Source organism: Echiichthys vipera (genome assembly GCF_963691815.1).
Source record: "Echiichthys vipera genome assembly, chromosome: 22".
Lineage (NCBI taxonomy): Eukaryota > Metazoa > Chordata > Actinopteri > Perciformes > Trachinidae > Echiichthys > Echiichthys vipera.
This window is the reverse complement of record NC_139847.1, coordinates 19,908,584-19,929,005: the sequence shown is the minus strand read 5'-3', so window position 1 is coordinate 19,929,005 and position 20,422 is coordinate 19,908,584. Positions and strand designations below refer to the sequence as shown.

The window sequence follows — 20,422 nt, the reverse complement described above, 5'->3', positions numbered from 1 at the left end:
GGTGAAGAAGAGGAGGATGAAGCTGGGAGCGGAGGATGGGAGGAAGAGTGGAGTAAGAGACAGGCTAGCCGTGTGTGTGTGTGAATGAGTGAGTGAGTGAGGAAGAGGAGAGGAAGGTCGTCGGAGGGACCGAAAACAAAGACTCGAATATTTTGGGGATCACCTCCGGAACATTACTAACGGAAACTTTCAACTTTTTACCCGCCACATCTCGGCTTGTTGTGTCCGGAGCCGGCTTTGTTTCACGGCGGGGGTGTCTGCGATAAATGAAGGAATAAAATAGATCCCCATCGACCTCTTTCTACCCGAGCGGGGAATACCCTGGGACTGCTTTTGATAAAGGTGACGAGAGAATGGCGGCCAACATGTACCGAGTGGGAGGTAAGGAATGTTTTACATTTTTAAGACACCCCCCACACAACGTGATTGTTCCTTTCGACATCAAGGGGGCTAGTTAGCTTTAGCTGTCTGCTCGGGTTAGCCGCTAACTAAGGCTAACAGTTAGCTCTGTCCTCGCCTCTGTACGTGCGTCCACTCTGCATGGAACAACGTCAAATCTATTAAAACATACAACAATGTAATGTTACTCAGCCAGTGGGCAAATGTTAATAACTTGTTCTACTCAGTTATAACACACCGGAAATGCTCCGGTATTCGGCATGGCTATAAAGAACCAAACAGTGTTATTTTTTTTCAAGAAAATATCAACTTTTAAAACCGATATCCCGAGTAGTGTCCACCTAAATACGTTAAGTTACCCCGGGGCGGGCGGCTGCCAGGCAGCATGAACCGACTGTGAAAGTTTCTATTTAATTATAAATAAAAGCACCCCGGTGGATATTAGAGTTAACCGAATTGGATATGTAGTTGTAAGTACGTGAAGCGGCTGTAATTCACCACATTTCTGGACGTGGAGTCTGTACATACGGTCCTGGAAGTGAACACAGTGTCTGTTAGCATAAAGTGCTATGTTAGCTGTCGGGAGGTCAGCATTCAACACATTACAGAGACGTCTGGGGAGTCGTTAGCTAGCTGAAGCTGGCCGGCTAGCTTTGTCTGTGGTGGGTTAATGTCATTATCGCCTCCGCCATATCACTTCACATGGAACGAATAACCGTGCTAGCTAACTCTGAGTGCTAAGTTTGGTTAGCTTAGCGCTACGTGTGTTAGCCGGTGTTCTTAAAACACTTGCAAATAAGTGGTTAGTTTGTTAAGAGCATGCTAACTATCTCGCCTTACGCCATTTATCATTGTAACAACCAAACACCGGCGGGTAAAACACGCGAGTTAACTAAGTTAGCTATCTCCAACTTGCTACAAGTGTAACAATGTCTCTTTCATTATGTCCCGCTACTTTGTCACTGGGTGGACACCGTAGCATCTCAGCAAAATTAAATTAAGATATATAACCAACATTAACTTACACAACATGTAATGTCAAGTGTTTGCACGTGTGTCACGGTACAATGGTGCATGTTTCCTTATTTAAATGTTCGCCTCGCTCGCTTGCTAACACCGGGTTTCCCAGCATCACCATTATTGTGGAGAGAAACGAAACGCCGGTAGAAGGCGGCTAGCTGCCAGCGGTGTGCTTGTACTATTCTTCCCCTTTCCGTCGATACTGCGATACGGACGAGTGTAGCTGTGCTCCGTAGCGAGTGTCCATCCGTCGCCTCGTCTCTCCGGTGCTTGTGGCTAACGTGTATTGTCTCTAATCAGTAATAATGGTGCTAGGACTTGGTGTACCTTCTTTGAGTGTGAGGGTCGAGGTGGTTGAATTGACAGCGGCGGTGTGACAGTGTGTGCTATTACTGCTGTGTAATGTCTGTGGGCTATTTAGGTCATGTAGATTAAACATAATGGCGAATATGCTGCAGAATTGTATTTGCTTAACTTAAAGACTCGTTTCTTGTCGCATATTACAATGTTACTGGTTTGTTCTAAGGTTGCATCATATCCCAGTTTGTGCACTGGTGAGTGTGGTGTTAATACGTGTGTCCACAGAGAGCAAGAGCACCTCTAGTCTGTGTTAGAGGCTCACTGGTATGGCTGACATTGGGCTTTTTTAAAATATGAGGTATCGGTGATTGTTTCAGACAATGTTTTTTCCCCCCATTTCTCCAGTCAAGGTGTAATGCATGTGTGTGGCTCAGTCTGCACAGATGACTTCCACTAAAACATTACATTGGGGTTTATTGGGTTTTGTCCTGTGATGCTATACAACTGTTCCCCAGTGAAGAGGTCTTCTAAAATTTTCAGCCTTCCTTAAGTCTTACTGTGTTTGCGTTTACATTGACATCTATTAGGTTTAGTTCCCCATTCGGACTTCACGAAGGACGCTTTCAGGTGTATTTTGGTTTATGTGCTATTGATCCAAATAATGTGTGCATGAGACATGTAAAGGTAGACATATGCAGAGGCATGCTGATCATGGCTGTTCTTCAAACCGTTATGGACCCATGACTTGGGCTGCACCAAAAGTTCTTTTTTTAATTGTCATCACGATATCGGCTTGCACAATAAACCCATTGCAAAAGACTGTGACACGTTGCGAAAGACAGGTTTTTTGAGTATCAGTAAAAACTGCACTTTGGAATGTAACTATCATCCTTTTATCGAATGGTGCATTTTGCATTCAGTTCAATAAAAGGGTGTTAGAAAAATATTCCTTTAATTTTTTAACTCAACAAGCAGTTTGTTGGATTTGAGCAGTATAGTGAAAGCAGCAGAACTGAGTACACTTTAATATCAGTTTCATATATCGTAAATAAGATCGTTATCACAATATTCATGAACATTATGTCATAGTTTCCTTGTGGTGCAGCTCTACCTGTGATGGCTCTGTCTCATGTACAGTCCACATGCAGTCTGGGGGCACTCATCCTTCTCCATTGTTGTGTGGAGCTGCTGGGTCTCTCAGGCAAAGCTGTCCTTTTTGCCAGCTTGCTGGATCATGAGTGTGCTGTGACAGCAAGAATGCAGTATGATGTAGCAAATAAAATGCTACAGTGTACTGCTAAGTCAGGCAGTTAGCAACAAGCATGTGATTATGTAATGACTCGGAAATTGTTTTTTTAAGTAGAGCACACAGTAACAATGTTAAGTCGTTTGGCTGTTTAATGCAGAAACAAAAAAGAAACAAATGTGTTTTGTAATGCAGGCTAAGCATCATTAGAAATGTTGTTCAACTTTAAGTCAGAATGAGGTCACATGTATGAAGCGAGTGCCCATGGATTTCTAATGTTGCATTCCATAAGGATTTCTGTTGATGCAGCTGGCTGGTGCTGGCAGTTGTTAATAAGCAGGCGCCTATGTTACCAGTCCTCTAGAAGCACACAGTGTTCAGCCTGCATGTAAGATCATTATCTTCCCCAGAGATTAGTCAAAGGGCTTCCTCCTCTTCATTCACCCCCAAGTACCCAGCATACTGCGCCACTCCAGCCGCATACGTCCACAACAAACACTCATGGCTGCCTCAGCAGCTCCTCAGCAGACACTTTCTTTTTTTAGATCTTTTTTTTTTCTACCCACTGTTACTTGCACACATACATTAACATACAACCCGCTGATCCCTGAATCCCTGACGTGAGTATGTTGAACATCAGGTTTAGCTGAGAAGTGTGTGTCAATAAAGTCTATTCTATTCTTTTTTTCCCCTGAAGGGTAGATGGCGTGAACCTTCTGAAGTCCAGTGTGTTTTTTTTTTCATGGATCATTGATCTATCAGCCGCCTCACTCACTGATACACTTAGCTGGCCACAGTGCTGGTGGAACAGGATCATTCTTTAATTATTCCAATTGGGCAAGAAGTCAAGATGGAGGGCTGCAATATAAAAGACAAACTCCCTACATTCACCATCGCGGTCTTTGGAGGTAGAATCAGTCATGTCAGGCACATGAGAGTGCAGATCCCCTTTTGGTGCTTCAGCCAGTGTTATGTAATGTGGTGCTGTTGTGTTCCTTCACTGTGAACAAGGAGGTGATGCTTTTCTGGTCGGGCTCCTCATCAGTGTGCTAAGTAGAGCAAGAAATCCTCTCCCTGTCTGAATCCTTCCTTCTCCATCTTTGCTTGTGATGATGCATCAGAAACCCACTGATATCCTCCCGAGGCGCTGTGTCCCTGCTTGTGGGAGGACCAGATGGAGCTTGATGCGAAGCCACAGTGCTGTGCAGAACCGCATCAAACACTCCAAGGAAGCACTGTGTCTGTGGTAGTTGTAGGATGAATGAATGGATCAATATTTTAAAGGCAGAAATATCTCAGATAAAGCTGTCAGCAAGTGTTAACAGCTGGTATTGTGAGCCCATATTCACTCATTAAATGTGAACATATTTACAAAAATAAAAAACAATCCAGTAATTACAGGTCATTAAAAAGTGCAGTGAGTTATTCTAAACTAAGAACCAATTTAGCCAACGGTTAAGGATAAATCACTGGCTTGTGTGCACCAAATAAGATTAAATTAGCCTACAAATAATTAGCTTGATTGCAGTTTTCACTTGAATGGTATATTGATTTTTAAAATTGACCTGAGATTGAACTTTGCACCCATGCCTTTTCTCAACAAATACGTGTCCATAACATTTGTATTAAATGTTGCAGTAACCTTAATGGTTTAGTTAGGGCTGCATGATGTCTCTAAGGTTTGCACCGTGGGAACGTATTGCAGCGTGCATGAGACAGCCTTGCATATGGTGGCCTATTCTTGCCAACTGTGTTGCACATGGTTTGGATTCAGTCTAACAAAAATCAGCATACACATAACCAGGGTGTAAATCACAAGTTTGATCACAAAACAATATTCTATTGAGATATTTGCTGATCTCAGTCTGCCACCATACAATTTTAGTTTGATTGATTTCATCCTGTGGTCAATGTGAGACAATATCATGTGTCCATTTAACATATCCAATTATATCGACTCAAAAAAGGCAACTAAAATATGATTTGACGGTTTTTTATTTCAATGTCTAGAAGAGTTCGATAATAAACAATTCTTTTTAAATATAAGAATTAATATAAATCAGGAATTACAAAAAACGGGTGCGTCTTAAAGATATGTATTGATAATTTCACTGGATCGTTGATCATTGAATCGATATATTGATCCAGAGCAATGTATCGCTACACCACTGCACATAACACAAGCTTCACAATCCAACATAAAACATGGACAGACACACATGTTATATATCGTAAAAGATAAAATAACTCATTTCCATTGAGTTTTTTGACGCATTTCTCAGCCGTAGATGAATTCTTATTTGATCAACAGCTTCCTAATTGAGAAATGAATCCTGATCTCCTAGTGTGGATGATGCCATCTGAACACGAGACTTTGCATTTAGTATCAAGTGTGCTCGATATCTTTGTGCTGCTGGGCTTGTCAGTAAACCTGGAGTGTCTCAAGTCATGGGAAGTGATACTGCTTTATGGGCTCTACTTGTTTTTGCATTGCAGAGGAGGAGCTCATCTGTAGCTTTTGGACAGACGGTTCAAGTCAGCAGGAAGAGGTGGCGTTAGATGTCCTTTCAGCTTGTTGGGCAGATGTCATTTACACCTGGCTGAGATCTTATCACCATCTCTACAGCCCCACTTACACCTGGCATTAAAATGTGTTTGGGCTGATTGGAATGTGATCGGATAGTTCTTGACCACATAAAAGTACAGGTTGAAATGCACCTGGGTTTCCCCAAAAAGGGCCCAGTGACAAGTGTCTTTTTTTGCCTGCGACCGACCCAGGGCTTAGGCCAGACGGGCCTTTTTCAAACTACACAGAACAACTACCAGCACCATCCATTAACAAGTACGGACACGGAGGAGCACACAATTTTGAGAGCGGACACAAAGAAAAGGTCCATGCAGCAACACAAGAAAAGTCCTGTTAAGGAATAACAATAAAAAAGCCTGAAGAATGAAAGGGCAGCCTGCTGTAGTGTCTGTGCTGGGAGCTGAGGCAGAGCGGCCGGCTCTGGTGGATTGTGCACCTCCTAAACATCCTGAAACTGCGTTTATTTCAAATGGCAAATGTCGGCAACATGTATATCCGTCGTGTGGGGCGGTGTGGCCGTCATGTTCCTCAGTGCAGCAGCAGCCAGACGCCTCCAAAACAACCAACAGCTGCAGCAGGAGGACATTTTTAATTATTTGGGCTGAACAGAGCGAGCTGATCTCAATGTGAACACTGGAGACACACATTAATACCAGGTGTAAATGTAATCCGGTTCAATCACATCGAGATACAATCTGGATATGAGAACAATTGGATTGCATTCTGATTGTTTTTTTGTTTAGTTTTTTTTACAGTTCCAGATCAAATAACTAGATTTAAACGGGCTGTTGGTACAAGAAAATGTGATGTATGTCTAAAGCAGCAAACGCTGTGACTGCAGTTCTGAAAATAATTTCCCTCGGGATAAATAAAGCTTCTTGAAAAAGAAACATGGCCTAGGGTGCAGGGCACAAGGAAGATGATAGGGGGCAGCCAAGATTTTATGTGCATTTTTAATAACTTCAGAAAAAGAATATTTGAGCTGTCTTAAGATCTCTGGTTTTGGATTTCACGTGTTTAAAGTTGTGCAAGTGAATCAAAAAATAAAAGGACTGCCGTAGTACATTCTGTACGGGACATGGGCATTATTGAAAGTCAACGCGTAGTGCGATATGTATTGTGCTGTGAGGTTACACCTGGCTCTGATGGGTACCAACAACATTGTGGATTTGAACATTTGTTGGTATATTAGGTCCTGCATGAGCCCCAGGGCGTCTTACATCTCTCCAATGTAAATGTAAGCATGGGGAGGTGATTTTACGGACACAGCAGCTTCCTTCTTACCTAGTTTCTGTTTTGACTGAACTGATGCCAGTGTTAAGGGCTGTAATGTGAGGACATTTGCTTTGTGTGTGGAGTGAATATTGATGCCAATGCAGACTGCTTGCTCATCTGACCGTCATGCTGCTCTTGGATAGCCTGCTGGCCTTTTGACCTTTTAGGTGCAGCTTGAGCCCCTTTTCCATACTCAACAGTAGGGATGGAACGAGAACCAAGGCTTCAGTACCAAGTAGATGCCAGAATTCTGAAATCATGATGGAAATCTACCTAATTTCTACACTAGACTTTGCACAGCTGGTAATTCAAAATAAACACCTCACGGTTTGACCCAGCGTGACCAAAAGTGCCAATGATGAACCCCCTTTGGAGAAGTCTCCTAAACAGACGCAGGCGCTTCTCTACACGAGAAACTTCATCTCATTCACACCGGAGCTGAACCTGAACCATTAACGCAGAAAAATCATTTAAGCTGCTGGATTTGATCCAAACAGGCTGTTGGATATTATGGACAGTATGGGGGTATGGGTCTGAGGCTCTTCTGTGTGCATTACGTTTTAACCACATTTCACTTGATCTGTTCCCCCTCGGCCACATTGATTTCACTGGTAATAACTGCCTAGTTGAGGTATAGGCTGGGTCAGTGTGTGTGGGAAGGATTGCTTGTGGTTGGCAGAATGAGCTGTGAAGAGCTCTCGATTTGATTTGCTGAGGCCAGCACACATTTCTACGTACAGAATATTGGTGAATTAATAGAACCCAGTATACACTGAAATAAGAGTGGTCTCTCAATGAGAGGCTCTAAATCTAGTCTTTCAATGCTGTTCCTAATGTTTGCTTTCAGTGAAGCTGTAAAAACCAGATTGACAAGTCTACTACAGCAGCATTTGACTGTATGCTGTTTACACAAAGGGCTACACAAGAACACTAGATAAGATGCAGTATACAACAGGGGTGGGCGATATGGCAAAAATATCATAACCCAATTTATTTTTTTTTACAGTAAAATCACGATTTTGGGGAGATGGCGGCCTCTGTGAAGTGATGGCATTCACTCCTTAAAAACATTAGTAGTCCGCTGGTGCTCAGAACATTTAACATTTAATTTTTTCAGGCGTATATTTTACAGCTTGTTCCACGCATTCTGTGAACAAAGTGTGGACAGACAGCGTCGATGCAACACAATAGTTGGACAGTCCCGCGCAAGTTTATTTTCCATTGTCAGCCATGACTTCCCAGGACTCCAGTATTTTGCGACTAAAATTTTAGTTTGATTTGAATTTTTCATCTAGTTGCACATGTCTCTCCATATTAATATGTAGGGGGCTAAACAGCAACAGATCAGACAGGAACAATATGTAAGCAGTGTTAGGACGCACTCACATTGTCCTTCTGGCCCGGGCCAAAACCTTTTTTTCAGCTAAAGCCTAGTACCTTTCAAACAGTGTGAGTGCACCGTTCCGCGCATAAAAGCCGACAGCGGGTCGCCCACGGCCCGCTTGAAAGAGTTGGGCTTTAGCGGAGCCGTTTGCACATGTACGAGCACGAGCGTGCGCACGTGTACGAGCACAAGCACGAGCACGAGCCCTACGGCAGTAGCGTTATGTCCGCCTGTTCGGACATGTAAATAGAAGGATGGACCATGCGGTTCACGTTGATGTGGAGTGTTTACTGCAGATTTGGTCGGATGAAAATATTCAATATTCAGTCGACAAGAAGCACAAAAACTCCGAGGTCTATGGAAAGATTTGTAAACAAAGCCACACACACGTGATCAATGCGTGTGACGTGTTACGGCGTGATGGCGTATGGACAGCAAGAAGCATTGGCCGAGGCCCAGGTAGTGTGAGTACAAACGGGGCTGGGGCGCGGGTGTAGAGGGAGGGGGGACAAGTACCCTAAAGCCCGGGTCGCGGTACGCAAGGACAGTGTGAGTGCGCCCTAAGAAGAAAGTGCCATCAGCACCGTAACACAAACACGTAACACACTAGTCACAGAGTCAGGACCTGACGGACCTGAAGTCTCCGTCTGTGACGAAAGCCAGTGACAGAAATGTACCAAACCAAAATAGTTTTCATGTCGGCTCTATGGGAAGAAATCAACAGTGTTTAACTGATTCCTTGACTTTGTTTCTCATGTTTCATATAAAACGTAAACAGCGGGAGAAAACTTGGGTGTGAGTTGATCCACTAGATAAAATGGAAACCTATCTGTTCTGTGAGATGAGCGAGTGACGGCTGACACGCCGCTTAATATCTCGCTCTCTGTGTAGCAGTGCCGTATGTTGTCGGTTGGGGCGGGGCTCTTTTAGGCGGCGAAGCCCCCCGCAGTGGACCGGGTGGGGGGATGGGGTTATATTATACCAGCGTGAGTACTGTAGGCTACACCGCGGCTAACAGAGTACTATGCAAAGACACCTGCAGCAGCACCACAGCTCTCTGCTAAAATCAACCCCCTGAAAAGAAAATACTGACAATTTGGTGTTAAAATCTCGTTGCGTCTCGTTCTCATGGACTCAATATTGTGTATCATCACGTCACAGCCCTTATTCTGAAAGTACCACACATTGTCATTTCTCCATCTATTATTGATTTAACGTGTGCGCCCCTAGAATTTCTGGTTGCGCCCCTAAAATTTTCAGTTGGGGGCCACAGTGCTCCTAGTGACCAAAGTTAGTCTGGAACCCAGCTTCCCTCTACTCACTTAATCAAAACAGTTTCACGTTCCTCAAAATGCGAAAATTAGCTGATGAGGTTCTGTTTTTATATCACTTGAAATATAATATATGAAATATCTTTTGGCTTCAACGTGGCGTCTGGGATAATCTCTATCTCTAATTCATTTATAAATTAATCTGTTTGTCTTTGAAACCTGTTTGAGTAAACACGCGCGTGTCACAGAGAATTTCATGCTCCACTTTCAACTGTTTAAAAAGTCAACTTATTGTGTATTCACACACACACACACACACACACACACACACACACACCTGTCAGATTACCACACCAAATAGGCCTACCCTAGACGTATTTTGTTCTTGCAAAATCATGAAAATTATAATACATTTTTACGCAGAATTATAATTTTTTTAATCCGATTAATCGGTGGACTAATCGGTAGAATACTCTAGCTGCAGCACTAGTTAACAGTGGCATTACTCTTATCTGATAGGCCACCCACCATCGCCCGCCCATGATCAGCTGTAAACGTATTATCTCCAGCCATTTTCACTTCTGAACTCTTGGATAGTGTTGGGAGAATCCGGAGTTTCTCTTCCACACACAGAGCACACAATAGGAGATTCTCCGTGTCAGACGTCTTCTCACTTACTGGAAAAACTCTGTTTGGTTCAGACCAGGGGCGACTGGGTATAGCAGCAGGAGGCCGCACACGGTGCAGATTGCACTGCGTTGACGGAGCCGTTATTTGCTCATAAATAACAAGTCTCTTGCTGATCTTTGACGTTGTCTGATGACTTAGGCCTCGCTCCTTACTGACAGAAGTTCCCAATGGTTTCTCCAGTTGTTGCTGTTTTTGTGTGAATCACTCTTCTGCTACGTCGGAATTCGTGATATAAATGCAGGAGTGTAACAATGTTTTTAAAACAATAAGATACGTATCATTTTCAACGGTTCTGATACAATTAAAGGACGATATTTGACTCTTCTACAATGATATGATCTAATGATTTGAAATCAGTATACTTTTTTTTTCTTCCCAAAAATGATAAAACAAATGAATAATACCTTGATACTGGACAGTGCAGGTGAGGATTCCTGGAAGTTTTTCTTGTAAGGGAATTGGGGTGTAAAATAATTAGGGATATAAACAAGTAACCCATTAATGGCAAAAACAGGTAATTCAACATTTAAAAACTTCTTTACAGGTGGAATACTCTTTTCAATGCTCTTTTCTATATTGAAAATGAAAACAGAAGTAACAGGTTATCAAACAGTGTGGATATACGGTCTGATTTAGATGTATTGTGAGGAGACTGTGTGTTCCCACCTTGTAAGGCTGTTCTACCAGCGGTCCATGTGGCTACTCAATATTCATAAGCAAGTAGATGGGTTATTAAGTCTATGGGAATTTTAATGATTATTACTTAGCCATGTGGGCCGCTGGAGAAAAGCCCAACAGGGTTGGAACATGAGGTCCCCTCACAATATGATTTCATCAAACCTTAAAACACAGTTTAAACCCAAGTGTGTATTTAATCGGACACAACATCGTTGTGTTGCATATATTTATCTGGTGACCATGTTTTAAGGTGGTAGGCCATGTTCCTCTAACGTTACTTACATGTTTAAGGTGGTAGGCCATGTTCGTCTAACGTTACTTACATGTTTAAGGTGGTACGCCATGTTCGTCTAACCTTACTTACATGTTTAAGGTGGTAGGTCATGTTCGTCTAACGTTACTTACATGTTTAAGGTGGTAGGTCATGTTCGTCTAACGTTACTGACATGTTTAAGGTGGTAGGTCATGTTTTTCTAACGTTACTTACATGTTTAAGGTGGTAGGTCATGTTCGTCTAACGTTACTTACATGTTTAAGGTGGTAGGTCATGTTCGTCTAACCTTACTTACATGTTTAAGGTGGTAGTTCATGTTTGTCTAACGTTACTTATATGTTTAAGGTGGTAGGTCATGTTTGTCTAACCTTACTTACATGTTTAAGGTGGTAGGTCATGTTCGTCTAACGTTTCTTACATGTTTAAGGTGGTACGTCATGTTCGTCTAACGTTTCTTACATGTTTTAAGGTGGTAGGTCATGTTCGTCTAACGTTACTTACATGTTTAAGGTGGTAGGTCATGTTCGTCTAACGTTACTTACATGTTTAAGGTGGTAGGTCATGTTCGTCTAACGTTACTTACATGTTTAAGGTGGTAGGTCATGTTCGTCTAACGTTACTTACATGTTTAAGGTGGTAGGTCATGTTCCTCTAACGTTACTTACATGTTTAAGGTGGTAGGTCATGTTTGTCTAACGTTACTTACATGTTTAAGGTGGTAGGTCATGTTCGTCTAACGTTACTTACATGTTTTAAGGTGGTAGGTTAAGGTTTAAGGTTTGTCTTGGACGAGTGATAGGCAAAGTTTTTCTTTCAAAGTTTGTGTGACCTTCTTGGTGTCGTCCTCGTTCTTATTTTAATAGTCTTTCCCGACATGGTTGGTTATTAATTATTAACTGTCTAACCGCGATGTCAAAGTGACCTGCCGTCTTAAAAAAACAGTGAGTGAGTGTCATGACTTCATGTATCTTGCTCTTCAAATTAAAAGCCCTCCAGCCTTTTAGGCCGACCGCCAGGCACATAGATTTTCACTTAATCTTTTTTTTTCTTCTTTCCTGCGACCAATGTCCTAATGAAATTTTGGTCGGCTAATGATTTTTTGGTCGGGCTGCCCCCCGACTAATCAGGGGGGCAGCCATCCTCTCTTCTGCACAGCATGTGTCCTGTCCTCAATGGATGTGGTGTTCACAACATAAGTCCGTTGTGTGACTGTAATGATCATCTGTACGGAAACAGTGTGCTGTATACTTACATTTCATTAATAAATTAAACAAAGCTTCAATGCAAATAATTAACATTGATGATTTTTAGTAATTGAACGGCTGGAGGAATCGTTTCAGCATTAGTCTCTTGTTTTGCCTCTAAAACACAAGCCATGTGCTGTAGTTTATTTCATTGTTCATTTTCACATAGTCAAAGAAAGTCGAAGTGTGTGTCCTGATCATAGCTGAGTTCTAAAATCCCACCTGCCAGGCTGCTGACAGCACTGTCAGCCGCTCGCTCGCTCGGTCACACTGGAGGGCAGGTACCAGCATCTGCAGGCCGTGACAGTGACCATTGCCAGGTTGCCATTGGCAGCGATTTTGAGAAATTTGAAACCAATTCCTGGCCTTTCTCTGGACATAGACTTACTCAGTCAGGCAATAGAAGTTTTTTTGACGGTGGAAACATTTGATTCCGTTACTGTAATATAACTTCTATTCTTTTATGTCACATTTTCATTATTAGGCTGACATAACTTCATAGTGTCTTCTGACAACCATAGTTTCAGTTTTCCCTACCAAAAGTTGATGTCTTTTTGCCAGCCTGCCGACCCGTTAACTGACAAAATGCAAGTTGACCCGAGGTCTTCTCTACTGATGACTCATATTGTCTTTTAGGGGCGTTCCCAGCAGTTACTTTACTATTTCAATAAGTGTTAGTCCTTAAACGATGGCACGCGTTGCCACCAAAGGCCACTGCATGTGACAGGATTTTTTATTGACGTCTTCAAACTTCCAGTCAAGTTATACTTCTGCATTCTGTGCTTGTGCAGTTTTCCATAAAGTAAGTCAAGGCGCTGATTATACATGGTCCCCGGGGAGACATTTCCAGTGAGCTTTCAAGACAGCTGACAAGAGCGTGTGGATGAAGCATTCAATTGTACTCATTTATCAGACCCCTGGTGCTGGGCTGTGCACAGGCTGAACCTGAGTTGCTTAAAGCAGTTTACTTAAAGTCTGCCTGTCCCCCCCTGTTCATCTACTTCCACAAATATAACCTAAAGAACTTATTTTGGACCTTGTTCTTAAATTAGACTTTTATTTATGAGCACGAAATGACTTAAAATGCCCATACCTAGTATGATTCTAATTCTAGTTAACACTGGAATTCAGTTGATCGTATCACATGAGGTCAGTCTGCTGCCCGGAGCTCATATTACACGAGTCCATTTACTGAGCTGGCACGGTCTGGTTCTCCTAACAGCTTCTCAGTGTTGTACAGACAGGCTTCCAATTAGAGCTGTGTGTCAGGTTGAATGACTTCCTATCCATCAGTGGAGCCACAGAACTGAGCTGGTGTCTGTCCAGAGGAGACCTGAACCATCAAGAGGACAAACCCCTGATGCATATTTGGGGCTGATGTTAGAGGAATATTTACTGAGTCTAATCTTGTTTTCTCTTGTTTTTTTTCCAGATTACGTGTACTTTGAGAACTCCTCCAGCAACCCTTACCTGATCCGCAGAATAGAAGAGCTTAACAAGGTGGGTTGTCTCTCTTTCTTCCTTCGACCTCACATGTGTCCAAAAGTTGTTTCTGTAATACCTGCCAGTGTTGTATTGTCCTATTCAGCGTTTTCAACAGTGGGGGGGATTAGGGTTAACAGAAAGTTGACTGATTCCAGAACCCTGCCGGGTCAGATTACTTTCTGTCGCTGCCTTCACACAGCATGGACCCAGTGAATTCAAGTGTCTACAGCCACTAACCAAAGGTCCGTTTTGGGAGCTGGCTGCCGCCCTCTGGCAGAGATTGCGATTCGAAACATTAAATGTTACTCTAATGCAAGGATGAAAACTAAAGCTAAAAATTGCTTGCAAATAAGGATCGACCGATGAGGGTTTTTTAGGGCCGATTTATTTATTTGTTTTTTTCATCGGCCTCAGCAGATGACCGATACAGACTGCTGATTTTCTTAAGCCCATACTTCTTTTGCTCCCTCAATTTACATCATAAAAATTACACAGTGATGAAAACAAATGTTACCAGTCTACATTTTTAAAAAAAGGAAACGTTTATTGAACTTAAAAAAGGCGTCTCCAGCAACACAGAGCTGCCTGTGGACGCCTGTCTGTGAATAATAGTGGGAAAAACTATCGGCGACCGCAGCAGCCTGCACCGGCCGGTACGATTCCCCTAAAGAAACACAAATATTGGTCGATAATATCGGCCGGCCGATGTATCGGTCTATTCCCACTTCCAAATGCATTTATTAAAATCGTTCAGCCCTACGTCCCAGCTAAGTAGTTAAGTTTACTAGTGGTGAAGAGTGAGGCAGAGGGACCGCGGGTGTGCTACCAAGCTAATACTTGTCTCACTTAAAGTCTGATATATAGTAAATGCATCTAAATCAGTGCCCTAAAATCGCCTTTTCATTTTCCAAGCTACCATAGCTGTCATATAGGAACTCAGTTGTTGATGCTTTTGTCCCTATTTGTCACTGTCTGAAGAGAAAACACCGTACTTCCTGTTGTCTGTGTGGTTGCCATGACTTTGCCAGTGATTGACGTCCTGTCGCGGTTTCATTTGCTCATCCTCAAAGTAAGAGAGAGCAGGAGGCTGTTTGTTTGAGTTCACTGGAGAGGACAGTTTTGAGTTATTGCCACGTCAGGACCTTTTATAAAATTCTAAAGCAGTGGCGGCCAGTGGTGGACTTAACAATTTGGGGGCCTAATGAGAAAATGGCCAGGGGCCCTCTTCCTTTGTTCTTTTAACATTTAATTTAATTGCATGAAAACAAGTTAAGTTAAATATCACTGAACACGTGTCATCAAGATGGATTTGAGATTTAAGTCAAATACGACAGCACAGATAGTCTTCAGCATATTCTGTCAACTGTGCAAATTAAATCAGGAAAAGGAGAAATGACATGACCTCAAGCTGCTGCCTTTAAAAACACAAATAATACCTACAAATAAATAAATGAATAAACTGAACGTCTTTTAGGTATTAAATATAAGCCTCATTTTTAAACATCAATGTCACTATTTCCCTTTTCATCTAAATGAGCCACTTTCCAGAAAAGCGCTATATACTTACAATGTACGAGTATCATTAATGAGAGGCTGCAGAGCCTGTCTACAGGCTGCCCTGATATCACTCAGAAACATTGGTCAGTTGTAATGTCTCCTCACCTGTGAAGCCTGGGGCTGATGCTCAGTGGCCGTGGGCCCCTACTGGTTGGGGGAATAAAGCAATGGCCTGCTTCGCCTTAATGGTAGGTCCGCCTCTGGTGTCTGGTGGCAGCAATAACTTAATGTTTTTAACTAAACGCTGCTTTTGTCCACTCTAACCTGGACGTGTCTTCATACGTCAAATACTATAGGCCCACAACATTCTCATCGACTGGCCAGTGGTTTTATATTAGGACACCTCAAATATGGTTTTAGTTAGGATACTGTGACGCACGCACACACGCACGCAGGCACGCAGGCACACACCCCATTCCCCCCGGTCTTTCCCGGACACTGCTCATGGTAAACCGTGGTTACTGTAATCACAGGAGCCCATGTTATATAACAGCAGCAGCATATGACACAGGCTTGTTTCCCAGTCAAAGGATTAAGCTCATTTATGTAACACTCTTACATTGAAGGGCTTGTGCTGAGCACCAGGAGGACTGCATCGTCCTGAGTGCTAATGGCTGCTGAGCCAAATGAATGGCTAGTAAGAGAGTGGCCAGCTCTCCAGCTCCAGGCGTGTGCGTGTGCGCCGTGTGTGTGTGTGTGTGTGTGTGATCACGGTCAATTCAGGGAGAATGACATCCCTCATCATATCAAGTACTGCTACCAGGGAGGTGCCATATCGCAGCCTTCATGACAACACCCGTATAAATCTTCATGGGATTTAAAAAGAAAAAAAGTGTCACATGATACACACTGCGAGGGAGGGATTGGTTACATGAAAAGGAACAACTTCAGCAATGTGGTGGTTTGATAACATTTACCTTCGGGGGAAAGACACAACAAAGGCCACACACACACACTCGTTGGGTTTACATGCAGTTTAAAAACCCAATTATATCCAGGTTAAGGGCACACTCAAACACCATGTAAACACCACACCCAGGGTGAAATGGGAGTTCTCATACCCCGGTTAACAGACCTAGAGAACTTCTCCGTTACCCGATTATTCGTGCATACAAACAACATTCCCGGATTACTATCTGGTTACGCGTCTGCACATACTCCCGGGTTATAAGTAGGGCTGTAGGATTTTATCGAGTCTGCAATATAAATCGATATTTTTTTTCAAAGAAAGTATCGGGGGTTTTTGGCCGCAAGTACCGATACATTAGTCCCATTCAAATCCCCATTACTCTGCTGGCTGCCCATTTCCTCCCCGTTGGCTTTGCAGGAAGAGCTATTAGGTCTGCCAGCCACCAGTGTCACTGTAGAGCATTTCTAGCTGTCTGTCCAGCAGAGATGGGGACTTGAGTTTTGAGACTCGTGCACAATCTTTTTATTTTTTTCCTTTTTGGAGCATTAACATCAGGAGCAGAAAGTCCCTCTGTCCCACAGAGATGCACGAGCGGCAACACTGACGGATGACACGGAGAGATGACACGTCACCTGCTGCTGCTGCTGCTGCTGCTGCTGCTGCTGCTGCTGCTGCTGCTGGGGCAAAGTTAGTTTTAGGTTGGCTATTCAACAGACCCACCCTGGTCCCAGTCTCTCCAAATATCCAACTTCAAACTAACTTCACCCCGCTCTGCTGCTGCAGTTACATTACAGTTTGTCATATTGTTTGCCTTTAATAACTTCAGGCACAGCCCAAACAACAGAATCACAGCTCAGCTGCATAAACTATCAACTTTAGCTTGCTATTAATGTTAGCTTTGTTAGAGGTTAACTTTTAGATTAGCTTTCATTAAATAACATATTTTTGAAAAGGGTTTTCTTGCCGGTGCCTCCATCTGCTGACTAACGCCGTTAAACCGTGAGCAATACTCGTTAATTATTAATGTCAGCAAGTAAAGGCAAGTTTACAATACAGCTTTATTGTTGACCACATCATTTTAATGTTTCTGCGTTATTAGCTTTAACCATTACACTGTGTTTGAGAGGCTGGAGGATTTTTTATTGATTTCACATGAACAGCTCGCTGACATTAAACATCTCTTTTTTTTTTTTATCTCTCAGCAGCACGACCGAACACATTTCTGACAAACTTAATGAGCAGCCAATACAAAATACATGACTATAATACAATACAAATATACATTCTGGTCATTTCACCAAGTTCTATATTGAAAATCACACATAAAATAACAGCACTGTGCACTTTGTGTTTGCATAATCATTCAAATAATAACATACGTAATACCCTGGCATAATGAAAACAGCAGACTCCTCAGGGTTAAAAGGTTGAGGAAATGGTCATTTTCTCCATTCAAACTGTACATTTCTGTTGTGTCACATTAAACAGCAGTTCATGTTCTTCTGAATATTAAACTCATTGCTGCTATCACAGCAGTTCGGCGTGTTTAGCTGTGTTAGCTGTTAGCTCCAGTGGCACAAATGTCAAGGAAAAATGACCAAATCACCAAAACCTTCAAGTCAACAACATGGTGCAGACAATCACTCTGCTATTCCACACCAAAGTAGCCTTCTTGTGTCATCACCTATGCGACATGTGTTTATATTGTCGCTGCTGTGTGGGACGGCTCAGCAGTGCGGCTCTACTCGTGGATGCCACTTGATCACAGAGCCGATGAGAACACAGATTCCTTGTGGGAATTGTTGGTTGTGATTAGTGAGTGGTTGGCATAGATAGGATTGGCAAAACGCCCTGTGGCAGCCTACAGCTGCCCATAATTAAAGTGGTTTTACCTGCAATTTCTTTTCGCCTCGCTCAAACAACATGACCATAATCAGACGTTATGATAACCAGAACTGAAAAGTAAAGCTGAATTGGGAAACCGTATGGCTCAAACGTCAGTGATTCTGAGCCCTAGTTTCTGGCTTTGACATATCATGTGTGGCTCAAGACTGAGAGAAATGAGTGGCAGCTACAAAGGCTTAGACTCATGACAGGAGTTCTAACTAGTTCCCGACCGATATGGGATGTTTGAGAACGATGCTGATTTTAGATGGGAACAGTTCACGTTTACCTATCAGCTGCCAGTACGGTGAGTTCCTGAGCTGGAATGAATTTAGACCTATTCTATGTGGATTGTGCACCGATATGCCTCTTCAAAGGTTTCCAGAAGACTGCTTTCTAAAACAAATAACTTACTTACAGAGCATTTAACATTTATCATACGTTATGAAATGTATTTACCACTGTCACCTTATTCTAGAAGTGAACACTTACAAAATAAAGAAATGAAACTCATTTAAATGGCTTAATATTATGTTCAGCATCAGTCAATCACTGACCATTTAGATAAATAAGAAATAAAATAAATAACTAAATAGTGGGGATCAACTGATATGGATTTTTTTTAGAGCCATACAGATTTTTTTTTCATCCGCCTTATCCGAAGACTGACACAGGCTGCTGATTTTCTTGAGCCGATACTATTTTTGCTCCCTCAGTTTACATCATAAAAATTACACAATGATGAAAACGAATGTCACGAGTCTCAATTTTAAATTTTCTTTAATTGAACTTAAAAAAGGCGTCTCCAGCAACACAGAGCTGCCTGTGGATGCCTGTCTGTAAATAATAGTACGGTACGTTCAGTATCCGTCTGTTGCTGACCATTTTCATAAAGAATAAATCAAAATAAAATACACAACTAAACAGTACTGTTTGCTCACTCAGATTCAGTCAATTGATATATATTGATGTATAATGAATAGCTTAATGTCAGCATTTTTTCGGATTAAAAGTCGCTCCGGAGTATAAATCGCACCGGCCTAAAATGCAGAATAAAGAAGGAAAAAAACATATATAAGTCGCACTCGAGTATAAGTCGCATTTTTGGGGGAAATGTATTTGATAAAATCCAACACCAAGAAACGACATTTCATCTTGAAAGGCAATTTAAAATAAAACTAGAACAGAGAACAACAGGCTGAATAAGTGTACGTTATATGACGCATAAACAACGAACTGAGAACGTGCCTGGTGTGTTAACGTAACATATTACGGTAAGAGTCATTCACAGAACTATAACATAGAGAACATACTATACGTTTACCAAACAATCTGTCACTCCTAATCACTAAATCCACTGAACTCTTCTTCCTCGGTGTCACTTCTGAACAACTCCAAGTAGCAGGTAGCATCTTTTTTTCACAATGCTCTTCTGCCATGTCCCGCCCCCGTCAAATTTTGATTGGTTGACTTGTGTGTGTGACGATTGCTGATATACGCCTAGTCTCTTACGTGACTGAGGTAAATAATAGCCCGGGCTATTATTTGATATTTTACGGTAATGTGTTAATAATTTCACACATAAGTCGCTCCAGAGTATAAGTCGCACCCCCCAAACTATGAAAAAAACTGCGACTTATAATCGAAAAATACGGTAGTTTTCTGCATTATATGGAAAGGGAAGTTTAGGGTCCCTTGCTAAAGCTGCTGCCCCCGCGACCCGACCCCGGATAAGAGGTTGAAGATGAGATGAGATGTAAAAAAGATCTTAACACAATGAATATCAAAAAAGGATATCTGCCAATGATATCATCCAGGTGATATATCAGTCCGTCTCTAGTTATACCAGTGCTGTATTTGTTTGTTTTATTAGGATCATCTGTAGCATCTTTGATTCTTAATGCATCCTGTAACCTCTGACTCTCCCCTTACAGACGGCCAATGGGAATGTGGAGGCGAAGGTGGTGTGTCTGTTCAGGAGGCGAGACATCTCAGGAAACCTCAACACCCTGGCTGACAGCAATGCAAGTGAGTAGCATCCACAGAGCCCACAGCTCCTCTCAGCTCCCCCCTTTGTTCTCATCAGCGTGAGAGCAGGTATGATATGGCTCGCTGCCTTTAATGAACCTCTTCCCCATTGTGTTTCACATAAAAGCCTCAAAGCACCTCTTCAGCTTTTATGTTCTAAACTGCACCAAGGCCTGCTTCTGGGGTTAAA

General features: G+C 42.4%; 1 protein-coding gene across 2 annotated transcripts in view; it reads left to right on the top strand.

The window, feature by feature from the left end:
• Positions 1-20,422, top strand: part of mta2 (metastasis associated 1 family, member 2) — a 43,090-nt gene continuing 22,668 nt past the window's right edge. For both annotated transcript variants that reach the window (XM_083937463.1, XM_083937462.1), the window contains exons 1-3: positions 1-381; positions 13,801-13,868; positions 20,139-20,232. In XM_083937463.1, coding sequence (XP_083793589.1) covers positions 354-381; positions 13,801-13,868; positions 20,139-20,232 — 190 coding nt within the window. In that variant the 5' untranslated portion in view covers positions 1-353. The remainder of the gene's footprint in view (positions 382-13,800; positions 13,869-20,138; positions 20,233-20,422) is intronic.